This window comes from Bufo gargarizans, chromosome 6 (assembly GCF_014858855.1).
Source record: "Bufo gargarizans isolate SCDJY-AF-19 chromosome 6, ASM1485885v1, whole genome shotgun sequence".
NCBI classification, from domain to species: domain Eukaryota; kingdom Metazoa; phylum Chordata; class Amphibia; order Anura; family Bufonidae; genus Bufo; species Bufo gargarizans.
Window position 1 is genome coordinate 62843728 of NC_058085.1, and position 13600 is coordinate 62857327.

The 13600-nt window shown below is 44.1% G+C and overlaps 1 protein-coding gene across 1 annotated transcript in view; it reads left to right on the forward strand.

The window, feature by feature from the left end:
- The window catches only part of GRIN2C (glutamate ionotropic receptor NMDA type subunit 2C), an 89901-nt gene that overhangs the window by 62666 nt on the left and 13635 nt on the right, over positions 1-13600 (forward strand). Inside the window, exons 12-13 of the mRNA XM_044299463.1 lie at positions 3684-3844; positions 4867-5054. Of these exons, the coding sequence (XP_044155398.1) occupies positions 3684-3844; positions 4867-5054 (349 nt within the window). The remainder of the gene's footprint in view (positions 1-3683; positions 3845-4866; positions 5055-13600) is intronic.

A 13600-nucleotide genomic window follows, 5' to 3' on the forward strand; every position in this document is an offset into this window, starting at 1 on the left:
CCTATTATTTAATTCAAGTTTTTATGTTAAAATATATATTAATTTTTTGGGTGTTTTTTTTAAAAACATTTCTATATCACTCTCTATGGCTAAAATCCTGCAATTTTCACGCTGGCCACTAAGACTAGTAATATGTTACAACATATATTTATAGATATGTTTTACAGCAGCAACATGGGTGGGTCATAGACACAATAGACTGCCGCTGACCTTATTGATTTCTCGGGGAGGGTATGTGCAGAGGTCATTGTGCAGGGCGGGGGAGTGGGTAAGTTGTGATGTCACGCCAGGGGCGTACATACAGGGGTCGCAGGGGTCGCAGTTGCGACCGGGCCCGGCACTCCAGGGGGCCCGGCCGCCTGTGGACCCCTCACCCTGGCCCCGCCCTGCAGTAGTGCTGTGCCTGCCTGTTTAACCCAGGCAGCCGACCCGGGGCCCGCCGCCCAGTGTTATGTTTCTGCGCTGCATAGTCAGTGCCAGGCCAGCCCTACCCTCCTTGAGTCTCCACCCCCTGATTCTCCTCCCTGTGCGGCCGCATCAGACATGACGCCGAGACACAGCAGGGAGAAGGCGCTTTCTGGAGAGCGCGAAGAAGCCGATGCCGGTCCTGAAGTTAAGATAAGATAAGATTAGAAAAAAGTGAGTGAGTTCAGAGTAGGCTCTGCTGGGGGCTGGCAGGGGCTGGCTTTATAACTAGCGCTCCTACATTTCTGTAGCCTGCAACCTCCAACTGCCCAGTTGGGCTGAAACTACTACACCCAACATGTTTTGGCAGTAATAGTAAATGGATATTGGTGCAATTCTGAGCTATTAGTCTAAATAATACATATGTAGGCTACATATGTATTATATAGACTAATAGCTCAGAATTGCACCAATATCCATTTACTATTACTGCCAAAACATGTTGGGTGTAGTAGTTTCAGCCCAACTGGGCAGTTGGAGGTTGCAGGCTACAGAAATATAGCAGAGTTAGGCTACTTTCACACTTGCGTTCGGAGCGGATCCATCTGGTGTCTGCACAGACGGATCCGCACCTATAATGCAAACGCTTGTATCCGTTCACGGAGAAACTGGCGTTTCTGGGTCTGCTTGTGAGATCTGTTTCAGGGCTCTCACAAACAGTGCAAAACGGATCAGTTCGGCCCCAATGCATTCTGAATGGATAAGGATCCGTTCAGAATGCATCAGTTTGCCTCCGTTCAGCCTCCATTCCGCTCTGGAGGCGGACATCAAAACGCTGCTTGCAGACAAACGGATCCGTTCTGAACAGATACAAGCATTTGCATTATAGGTGCGGATCCGTCTGTGCAGATTCATTTTGGTGTCCGCCTGGCGATGCAGAGCCAAACGGATCCGTCCTGACTTACAATGTAAGTCAATGGGGACGGATCCGTTTTCACTGACACAATATGGTGCAATTGAAAACGGATCTGCCTCCCATTGACTTTTAGTGTAAGTCAAAACGGATCCGTTTGCATTATCTTTTTTTTTTTTTTTTCCGTGGTAATGCAAACGGATCCGTTCAGAACGGATACAAGCGTTTGTATTATAGGTGCGGATCCGTCTGTGCAGATGCCAGATGGATCCGCACCTAACGCAGGTGTGAAAGTAGCCTAACTCTGCTGCTGGTGGAGGGAGGTTGGGGGGGCGGCGACGGGGAGGGGGGCCCCATGATTCAGCTTTGCACCGGGGCCCCATGGATTGTGTGTACGCCACTGATGTCACCTATAGTGAATGGTGGGTCTGTCTATCTATCTATCTATCTATCTATCTATCTACAGCTATCTATCTATATATCTATCTATATCTATATATTTATCTATCTATCATCTATCTACAGGTATCTATCTATCTATCTATCTATCTATCTATCTATCTACAGGTATCTATCTATCTATCTATCTATCTATCTACAGGTATCTAGCTATCTTTCTATCTATCTACAGCTATCTATATCTATCTATCTATCTATCATCTATCTACAGGTATCTATCTATCTATATCTATCTGTCTATCTACAGGTATCTATCTATCTATTTATCCAGTCCCATATCTATATATGTGTATGCGTTACCTTTCATTGTAATCATATTAATAGAGGAAAGAACAGAACACTTACCTGGTGACCTCCTGGTCATGTTTTCAGCTGCAGATCGGTCAGTTTCCAGGCTCCTCTTCTGTCATCCAAGATGGCCACAACACCTCTCAGACCACCTGATGGACACCGGGCATTGGTAGTCCAAGACACTTCCTGCTTGTTCAGCCCTCCCTGCTCTTGGATGGGCCAGCACTGTTCACACAACCAGTGCTGACCAGTCTGAGGGCAGCAGGTAATGAAGCGACCCGGAGTGGAGGTGCAGGGCAGAGAGGATGGGAGTGGTAGTTGTTGCTCTGAGGGTGGTAGTAGTACCCACAGTTCACAGTGGCAGTTCTCCCTAGGCTGGCACACCCTGGTATTGGGGCTCCTGCTTGATTGTAGTCAGGTGGACTTGTTGGTAGATGTTTGGCTGGGTGGAAGGCAGGAGTGTGGAGGTAGAAGCCAATGGATGGTGGAGACAATAACCAGGCCTGCTGATTGCAATACATACCGCTTCTCTTTACTGAAGTTAATGAGAGAAGTAGTAGTATAAATACCTGTAGCATCGAAGGCACAGTTCCAATGAATATCACAGCAACAATGTGTAGGCATCAACAATGATGTTGGTTGTAGTACTTCTTTGCTGTCTCTCTAAAGGCCACTTTGCAGTCTCTCCTTCTGCAGTTCTCGGACTGAGGGGAGCAGAACTTAGATACAGGCGGCCCAGCCATCTAAAAGTGTGCTTTAGCAGTATTTCCTCCACAGCAGTAACATCTTACTGCCATAAACGTGCACAATAACTTGCTGTCTGAGTTCAATGCATGGCCTTGTGAGTCTTGGGCCTTCCAGGATGTCTGATCTCTTTTCCTTCACGATTACTCTGATAGTAAAGTAGCTTTTCCAGCAGCTGTAGGCTCAGAGACAAGGATGCTCTGAGCTTGGGCATAGCTTCTGCAGGAACTCTCCACATACACGTCTTTTCTGTAGCTTTCCTCAGAGTAGACTCCCTATTCTCACTAACCAGGTGGCGGACCTAGTCCATCCCCTGGTAATAGAAACAGTCTGCCAAACGTTAACTGATAGGTTGCTGATACAGTGTAAAAAAAGATTGCATTGTGTCAGTTGGTATCAGTTGCTCCTTTGCAATATTCCTACTGGGGTACTGCAAATGCACAGTATGTGTCACGTAGTCTGGGAAGTGGTGTGACCAACTTGGAAGACAGAAGAAAAGCCCAGGAATTAGCAGATCTGCAACTGAAAAGGAGGGCACCAGGTAAGTGTTCTGTGCGTTCCCGAGGGTCACTTTAACACACATTTCACTATTTACCGTATTATTGGCAGGCCTGTAAATTGTGGGGATTTATAGTCCTTGCTATTACTCTCTATGTCCGTGGCTACATTGAAGAAGCCGACTCTCTCAACATGTCTAATCATATCTCTTCCTGGGCTGGTCCTCCTTATGACAGCCTCAAGGTCCCAGAGGAACAAGGACTTGGTGATCAAGGCCATTCCCACAATACATCCCAGAATACCAGTAAATCTTAGCATGTTACCTGCCAGATGTTTTATTTTAGCAGGCTTATGATCTTTTCTGTGTCTGCAGTTCCAGAAGCCGCAAGAGCATTACCCGCCTTTTAGATTTGGAACTGTCCCAAATGGCAGCACTGAGCGTAACATCCGCACCAATTATCCTGACATGCACAGTTACATGGTGAGATACAACCAGCGATCAGTGGAAGATGCTCTTGCCAGCTTGAAGTCTGGGTGAGGACTATTTTACAGATTACAATTCCCATGTGAATATAAGGGTAGATAATATGTTGGCACTTATGTAGTTACATAGTGAAGCTAGATTCATACTTCATTTGTAGTGTGCCATACACGCCAGAGAAGCTCTTGATGAATCCATAAGCCCCCATTTAGCCAATGGCCAAAAGAGTGTCCCGTTGTCCTCTGTTGGGCTGATATACGTCAATATACCTTTTTCATGTAGAATGGTGCACTATTCCATACAGGCAAAAACATACACCACCCAGTGCACATGCCGATTAGGTTGAACCTTGACATATATGATTATTTGGTTGCTTTATATCCTACTCACTCTAACCTAACCCTAACCACCCAAAAAGGGCATGCCTTTATTATCTCAATCAGTTATGTGCTACCAAGCCTGAAATAGTTTTACATTAATTGTAATAAATGTTTCTATACCAGTGGTCCTCAAACAGTATCTTAGGAGCCACTTGTAGCTCTTGACCCTACCTGTGTGGCTTGCTATTTGTACGGATGTACTGGTTACAATACAAATTTTATGCTAAAATATTTGAAAATGTTTGCTATTTTTTGCAAAGTGGCTGTGGATCCCCTGTGTCACTTGAACAGATTTGGCTTGGGGTCACTTTTAAGGGTGTTATCTATGTGGCCTCCCTGGTATTCACCCTTTAACCCTTATACAGGGATCTGGACTTTGCTGCAGGGGAACCATCAGACCTCTTGGTGAAGTCTCTGTTCAATTGAAAGCTGACACATGAGGGTCAACAGACACGAGTCTGGAGCACCAAGGGATCAGGCAAAACCGTAGTGAGGGAGAGACCGTAGTCAGGGAGAGGCCGAGGGCAGGCAGAGGTTGTGAGTCCTGACCACCACTTGAAGTTAAACATGGCTCACAATGTAGAAAAAGGTTAGTTAACCTCTGCTCTATACTATACCCTGTACTCTGGATAACACTTTATATCTTCTTCTATAGTATTGCCAGGTGATATCTTAGGCCTTGTGTTTTCCCACAGAAAGTTGGACGCCTTCATTTATGATGCAGCAGTGCTGAATTACATGGCAGGCAAGGATGAAGGGTGTAAGCTGGTGACAATTGGAAGTGGGAAGGTCTTTGCTACAACAGGGTATGGTATTGCTCTACAGAAGAACTCGCGGTGGAAGCGACCCATTGACCTGGCATTACTACAGTTTCTAGGAGATGGTAGGTGTCAACCTCTATAACATCACTTTTTGGTGTTTCTTGTATAATACTTCCATGAAAAAGTTAAAGGGGTTGTCTCATCACAGACAATGGGTACATATCACTAGGATATTCCCCCATTGTCTTCTACATGCAGGTCCCACCGCTGGGATCCACACCTATATCGGGAACGGAGCCCCGCAAAGTGGTGGCTGGAGGACTCTGGTCTGTCCATCACCAAGCGAGCTCCCCAAAGAAGTAAATGGGAGCGCACCACACATGACTGGCCACCCCTCCAATTCACTTCGATGGGCCCGACGGAAATAGCCGAGCCAGCGCCCTCCGCCACCTTCCCCGCTCCGTTCTCGGTGAAGTTGCGGGTCCCTGTGGTGGGACCCGCACCTACCAGACATTGGTGGCATATCCTAGCAGTATGCCCCCATTGTCTGAGATAAGACAACCCCTTTAAGTCATGAACACAGTAAAAATGTAAAAGTTCCACTTGACATTGAAGCAAAGACATTTTTTTACAAGTTATTTGTATTCGATCCCTGGAGAAGGGACATTGATCTAGAGATTTATTTTGATTGCCAGATCTGGATTTAAAAAGGGTCTTTTGCCCTGAGGTGATGAGAATTGTCTCTTGTCTCATGAAGATGTTTACCTTTTTGTGAATCAACGTTGCAAGACAGAAGGTTGAACCATAGGTTGACATTTATTAAAGCTTTTATGGCACTATTTTGGCGTAAAAGTCTCAAATTATGGTGCACACCATAATTTGAGCCTTTTTGAGCTTCTCACCACATTTCAGATGTGGTGGGAAAAGGAGTTGGGCTTAGCTGAGGGCCGGAGTCTATAACGGCATGATGGATGTACTATAACTTGCACCAGAAACTGGCATAAACTATAGCTCACGTCTATGCCAGCCCCTGCATTGGCGTAGGCTTGAGTTTCTGGTGCATGAAGTGCCAAAGAGGCGTCTAATTTATTAAGAGGCATCTGTCTCTTAATAAACTAGTCACATCTTACTCCAACGCACAGAAATCATGAGTGGCATATGGAAACGCCAGTCTTGATGAATGTCCCCCTATGTCTAAATCCGACAGTAATAACTATATCATTAGGATGACTGATTGTATTTCTTTTAATCCTGCACAAAAATAGCTTTATTCTGAGATGAAGCTAAATAATTGAGTAAGATGTTTTTTTGAATCTCTGTGTCAAGCATCATTCCTTTAAAGGGGTTGTGCCACTAATATAAATGTCCAAGAGATATCGCTGTTCAATCACTTCCCCCAAATACCACCATTCATCAAAACTGCTTTATTCTACAGTTATTAGTCTACCATTGTGACCTGTGGGAAATCAGTTTAGATGTTCAGTTGCTGTTGGGTGCGTCCTGCATTGGAGCCTTGTAATGTAGAACTTAGCAAGTGTCACGGGTAAGAACGAGGGACATGACTAGTGTCACAATCTGCTGATGTCTCAGGACACATCTCGCTGCCCTAAGGCATGATGGGACAGCAGAAACATGAGAAACCAGGAAGTAGGATTCAAGCATGGGGGATAAGAGAAAATGGTAAAAGAGGTAAATTTGAAAAAAATATATTTTTTTTAAAGAGGAATGAGAGCTAGAGTAACTGATGAAAATATACTTTAAAGTGAAAAGTCGTTTATGAGACAACTCCTTTAAAGAGGTTGTCTCATCTCAGACAATGGGGGCATATCGCTAGGATATGACCCCATTGTCTAATAGATGGGGGGCCCACCGCTGGGACCCACACCTATATCGAGAACGGAGCTCGAAAGTGGTGGAGGGTGCACTGCGCATGCGCAGCCACACTCCATTCATTTTCTATGGCTCAGCTATTTACACTGACCAAAAATAATAACGCAACACTTTCTGTTTTGCTACCATTTTGCATGAGCTGAACTGAAAGATCTGAACGATTTTCTACATACACAAAAGAATCATTACTCTCAAATATTGTTCACAAATCTGTCTAAATCTGTGTTAGTGAGCACTTCTCCTTTGCCGAGACAATCCATCCCACTTCTCAGGTGTGGCAGATCAAGGTGCTAATTAAACAGCATGAATATTGCACAGGTGTGCCTTAGACTGCCCACAATGAAAGACCACTCTGAAATGTGCACAGTTTTGCCTTACTGGGGGGGAGTCAGAAAACCAGTCAGTATCTGGTGTGGCCACCATTTGCCTCACGCAGTGCAACACATCTCCGTTGCATACAGTAGATCAGGTTGTTAATTGTGGCCTGTGGAATGTTGGTCCACTCCTCTTCAATAGCTGTGCGAAGTTGCAGAATATTGTCAGGAACTGGAACACGCTGTCGTATACGCCGATCCAGAGCATCCCAAACATGCTCAATGTGTGACATGTCCGGTGAGTATGCTGGCCATGCAAGAACTGGGATGTTTTCAGCTTCCAGAAATTGTGTACAGATCCTTGCAATATGGGTCTGTGCATTATCATGCTGCAACATCAGGTGATGGTGGTGGGTGAATGGCACAACAATGGGCCTCAGGATCTCGTCACGGTATCTCTGTGCATTCAAAATGCCATCAATAAAATACACCTGTGTTAGTTGTTCATAACATACGACTGCCCATACCATAACCCCACCGCCACCATGGGCTACTCGATCCACAACGTTGACATCAGCAAACCGCTCACCCGCACGACGCCACACACGCTGTCTGCCATCTGCCTTGAACAGTGAAAACCGGGACTCATCCGTGAACAGAACGCCTCTCCTACGTGCCAGACACCATCGAATGTGAGCATTTGCCCGCTCAAGTCGGTTACGACGACGAACTGCAGTCAGGTCCAGACCCCGATGAGGACGACGAGCATGCAGATGAGATTACCTGAGACGGTTTTTGACAGTTTGTGCAGAAATTCTTTGGTTATGCAAACCGATTGTTGCTGCAGCTGTCTGGGTGGCTGGTCTCAGACGATCATGGAGGTGAACATGCTGGATGTGGAGGTCCTGGGCTGGTGTGGTTACACGAGGTCTGCGGTTGTGAGGCCGGTTGGATGTACTGCCAAATTTTCTGAAACGCCTTTGGAGATGGCTTATGGTAGAGAAATGAACATTCATTGCACGGGCAACAGCTCTGGTAGACATTCCTGCAGTCAGCATGCCAATTCCATGCTCCCTCAAATGTTGCGACATCTGTGGCATTGTGCTGTGTGATCAAACTGCACATTTCAGAGTGATCTTTTATTGTGGGCAGTCTAAGGCACACCTGTGCTATATTCATGCTGTCTAATCAGCACTTTGATATGCCACATCTGTGAGGTGGGATGTATTATCTCGGCAAAGGAGAAGTGCTCACTAGCACAGATTTAGACAGATTTGTGAACAATATTTGAGCGTAATGGGTCTTTTATGTATGTAGAAAATGTTTCAGATCTTTGAGTTCAGCTCATGCAAAATGGGAGCAAAACCGAAAGTGTTGCGTTTATATTTTTGGTCAGTGTACAGTGTACATCGGGCCCATAGAAGTGAATAGGAGCGGTGGCTGGTCATGCATGGTGCACTCCTATTCACTTCTATGAGGAGAGCACTTGGTGATGGCCGGACCAGAGTCCTCCAGCCACCACTTTTAGGGCTCCGTTCCTGATATAGATGTGGGTCCCAGCGGTGTGACCCGCACCTATAAGACAATGGGGACATATCCTAGCGATATGCCCCCATTGTCTGGGACGAGACTTTAAGTCTTGTATTAGGCATAATACAGTGCATATGTTTTACACAGAGTGATCCTTTACAACACAGTTCAACAAAGTCTCTGAGACTTTACTCTGTGCTAAAGAGGATTTCCACTACTTTTACATTGATGGCCTATACTCTATTTATTAGTTGGACTACTACTTTAAGTGCAATGCATCACTATATGTTATATTAGATACTGTATGTTTAGGCCAAAAAAAAGACATTTGTCCATCCAGTTCGGCCTGTTATCCTGCAAGTTGATCCAGAGGAAGGCAAAAAAAAAAAATGTGAGGTAGAAGCCAATTTTCCCCACTTAAGGGGAATAAAAAATTCCTTCCCGACTCCAATCAGGCAATCACAATAACTCCCTGGATCAACGACCCCTCTCTAGTAGCTATAGCCTGTAATATTATTAATAATATAACAATAGCAAAGACAGGTGCACTCTGCGGTCTTACTAAACCCTCAAACTGATTTTAAAATTGAGAGATTAGCCAAAATGTCCTACGGTGTAGGACATGTCTGAGCCCGAGCACCGCGCCAAGGTTTCTCAAGTAGCTCGGTACCTAACACTTACCTACCTGTGCCGTATGGGCAATACCAGGGGCCAGTGGGCCATAGGACATGTTGGCTAATCTCCTAATTTTAAAATCATTTTGAGGGTTTAGTAAGACCGCAGAGTGCACCTGTCTTTGCTATTGTTATATTGTTATATTGATTATCACATCCACATAATTGCTATCTTGTGTAGGATGTCTGATGTGGTACTTGTGGTTCACTGCGGGCATCCTCCACTGTATGCATTTTTGCTGGGGATCGTCATTAGCAACGGGTCACAAGTGCAGGATTTGCTCCACTGTATATATATGCACAACTGCATGTGGGTTTCAGCACCTCCCAAAATACATCCAGGCCCCTCTTGAACTCTTTTAGTGAACTCACCATCACCACCTCCTCAGGCAGAGAGTTCCATAGTCTCACTGCTCTTACCGTAAAGAATCCTCTTTTATGTTTGTGTACAAACCTTCTTTCCTCCAGATGCAGAGGATGTCCCCTCGTCACAGTCACAGTCCTGGAGATAAATAGATGATGGGAGAGATCTCTGTACTGACCCCTGATATATTTATACATAGTAATTAGATCTCCCCTCAGTCGTCTTTTTTCTAAAGTGATTAACCTTAATTTTGATAATCTTTCAGGGTACTGTAGTCCCCCCATTCCAGTTATTACTTTAGTTGCCCTCCTCTGAACCCTCTCCAGCTCTGCTATGTCTGCCTTGTTCACAGGAGCCCAGAACTGTACACAGTACTCCATGTGTGGTCTGACTAGTGATTTGTATAATGGTAGGACTATGTTCCCATTGCGGGCACCTATGCCCCTTTTGATGCAACCCATTATCTTATTGGCCTTGGCAGCAGCTGCCTGACACTGATTTTTACAGATTAGGTTGCTGTTCACTAAAATTCCTAGGTCCCTTTCCGTGTCAGTGTTACCCAGTGTTTTACCATTTAGTATGTACGGGTGACTTGCATTATTCCTTCCCATGTGTATAACCTTACATTTGTCAGTGTTAAACCTCATCTGCCACTTATCTGCCCAAGCCTCCATTCTATCCAGATCAATGTGTAGTAGTATACTGTCCTCTTCCTTGTCAATTACATCACAGTTTAGTGTCATCTGCAAAAAATGTATTTTACTGTACAAGATCATTAATAAATATATTGAAGAGAATAGGGCCCAATACTGACCCCTGAGGTACTCCACTAGTGACAGTGACCCAATCCGAGTGTGTACTGTTAATAACCACCCTCTGTTTTATATCCCTCAGCCAGTTACTTACCCACATACAGACATTTTCTCCCATTTCAAGCATTCTCATTTTATACAGTATACTAACCTTTTATGTGGTACAGTGTCAAATGCTTTGGAGAAGTCCAGATATACGACATCCATTGATTAAACGCTGCCAAGTCTAGAACTTACCTCCTCATAGAAACTGATTAAATTAGTTTGACATGACCGATCCCTCATGAAGCCATGCTGATATAGCATTATTTGCTTATTTTCCTTGAGGTACTCCAAGATAGCATCGCTTAGAAAACTTTCAAACTGTTTACCCACGACAGATGCTAAACTTACCGGCCTATAGTTACCGGGCTCTGTTTTTTTTAATTTTGGCAATACATTTGCTATGCGCCAATCCTGTCAGTATAGAGTCAGCAAATATCAGAAATAAGCGTCTGGCTATGACATTACTTATGACATTCCCTTAGAATACGGGGGTGTATGCCATCTGGTCCTGGCGATTTGTCTATTTTAATCTTTTTAAGTAGCCGCTGTACTTCTTCCTGGGTCAGACAGGTCACGTTTAATGGGGAATTAATTTTTACATCTGCATTTCATCTGACAGTTTATTTTCTTCAGTGAATAGAGTGGAGAAAAAAATATTTAATAGCTTTGCTTTCTCCTCATCGCTCTCTGCAACTCCCCCCTCATTACTCTGTAGAGGGCCGACACCTTCAGATTTATACTTTTTACCATTTATATATATATATATATATATATATATATCGGTCTCTAGTTTGGCTGCTTCTATTAGTTTTTTCCCTTATAGTTTTTCAGTGCTTCCTCGCTACACTCCTGTTTTAGTGATTGAAATGCTTTTTTTTGTCATTTATTGCTTTCTTTACAATTCTATTTATCCACATAGTTTTTTTGATGTTCCCTAACCTTTTATTCCCATATGGTATGTACCTTTCACAATTAGATTTTAGGATGCTTTTAAAAATATCCCAATATCCTCATGTGGCTGTATTTTTATTTTTGAGGACTTTGTCCCAGTTAGTTACGCCTATGGCCCCTCTTAGTTGGCTAAATTTAGCTTTTTTGAAGATTGTTATTTTTGTTCCTCCCCGAAGAAACACTCTTTTGAATGATAATTGGAAGGTTATTACTTTATGGTCACTATTTCCCAGGTGTCCCCCGACCTGCACGTCTGTTGTTCTGTCAGGCTTATTGGTTAATACTAAGTCCAGTATGGCCGTCCCTCTAGTCGGGTCCTGAACCAGTTGGGAAAGGTAATTGTCTTTGGTTATTGCCAAGAACCTGTTTCCTTTATGAGATATACAAGTTTCAGTTTCCCAGTCTATATCTGAGTAGTTGAAGTCCCCCATAATCACCACCTCATTATGATTTGCCGCCTTGTCTATCTCGTTTACTAGCAGATTTTCTGTGGACTCTGGTATATTAGGTGGTTTATTGTAAACTCCTATTAGTAATTTATTATTGTTTTTAGCTCCATGTATCTCTACCCACAGAGACTTCACATGTTCATGTCCCTCACTTATATCTTCCCAGAGTGTGGGCTTTAGACAGGACTTTACATAAAGGCAGACCCCTCCCGCTCTCCAGTTTTGTGCTCTCCCTGAACTGACATCCCCCTCATCTGCCAACCGTACAAACGTGTTGGGGTGTGTCCGATCCGGGCTAGCCTCCCTGGCACTCTTCCCTCTACCCTGATTTCTAACTTTTACCCAGCTAGCTACCTCACTTTCCTCAGCCTCCTCGCTAATAGCACCACCCTCCATCTGCCCCATAGAGTGCTTGCTCAGTGAGCAGCAAACTTTTTTCCAAATTGTCAACGCTTCTCAGTGTGGAAATTTGCCCATTTAGATACTCGATGTGCGATTCCAAATGGGCAATTTGCTCACATTTTGAACAAAGATATGCACCCTCAAAAGGGCTGTTCCAGGACTGCGTACATTAGATGTGCGCTAGACTGCGCTTTCAGTAAAGGAACACATACTAAATGGGGATTACGCAAGAAAAGAGAAAAATACAATATAGTGCAGTGATAAGAATCTAACTTACTGTAGTCCCCTCCTAAAGTCTCTGAATCTCAAATCACGTAATCTAATGTCTCACACTTAATACAAACACACACTTGAACTCAAACACTCGAATGCTCACAAACTCATGTTATTTGATCTGCTTGTATAAATGCAGCTCTCAAACCAGACTGCTTTTTTTCCTCTGGAAGTGGCATTTATTATGTAGAGGACGTTAACACACCACACTTACTAATATATTGTGATTGTCCGTATTGCTTCCTTTGCTGGCTGGATTCGTTTTTCCATCACATTATACACTGCTCATTTTCATGGTTACGACCACCCTGCAATCCAGCAGCGGTGGCCGTGCTTGCACACTATAGGAAAAGGTGCCAACCTCTCTGGTGGCCAGGACTGTGGGAGCACATATAGACTAGTGCTTTTTCCTACGGAATGCAAGCACAACCACTGCTGCTGAATTGCAGGGTGGTCGTAACCATGTGAACAAAAAAAAGTTATAGGTCCTGGAAGGCAGGGAGTGAAAAACAAAATGAAAAAATGACTGTGTCAGGAAGGGGTTAAGCACTTATACTGTATGTTTTTTTTTTTATCTCCGTCTTGCTCCATGATAATACTCACACAGTGCTGTAGAATATTAGTAACCCTGCAGGCACAGTCACCCGAATACAGGTGCTGTGTACCACCACCATCTGTCACTCAAACAGGTTGCCGAGATGTGTGGGCAGGCAATTGTATTTAAACAAATATTTCTTCCAGCCGGATAATTAGAAATGTTTCTGCTTGCAAAAAATTACCGTATATCAGGAAATTGCCCATAAGGGTAGGGACACTCATTGTGGCATCTGCATAAGATAAAAACTCCACCCACACGCGGTGAGCAATGGCTTCATGATCTTGGGGGTAAAATTGAGGTAGTACTGCAGTGTGTTGGCGGATGACTGCATAAGGGGTTAATGCAACTTTACTGTGCACTTGTTAT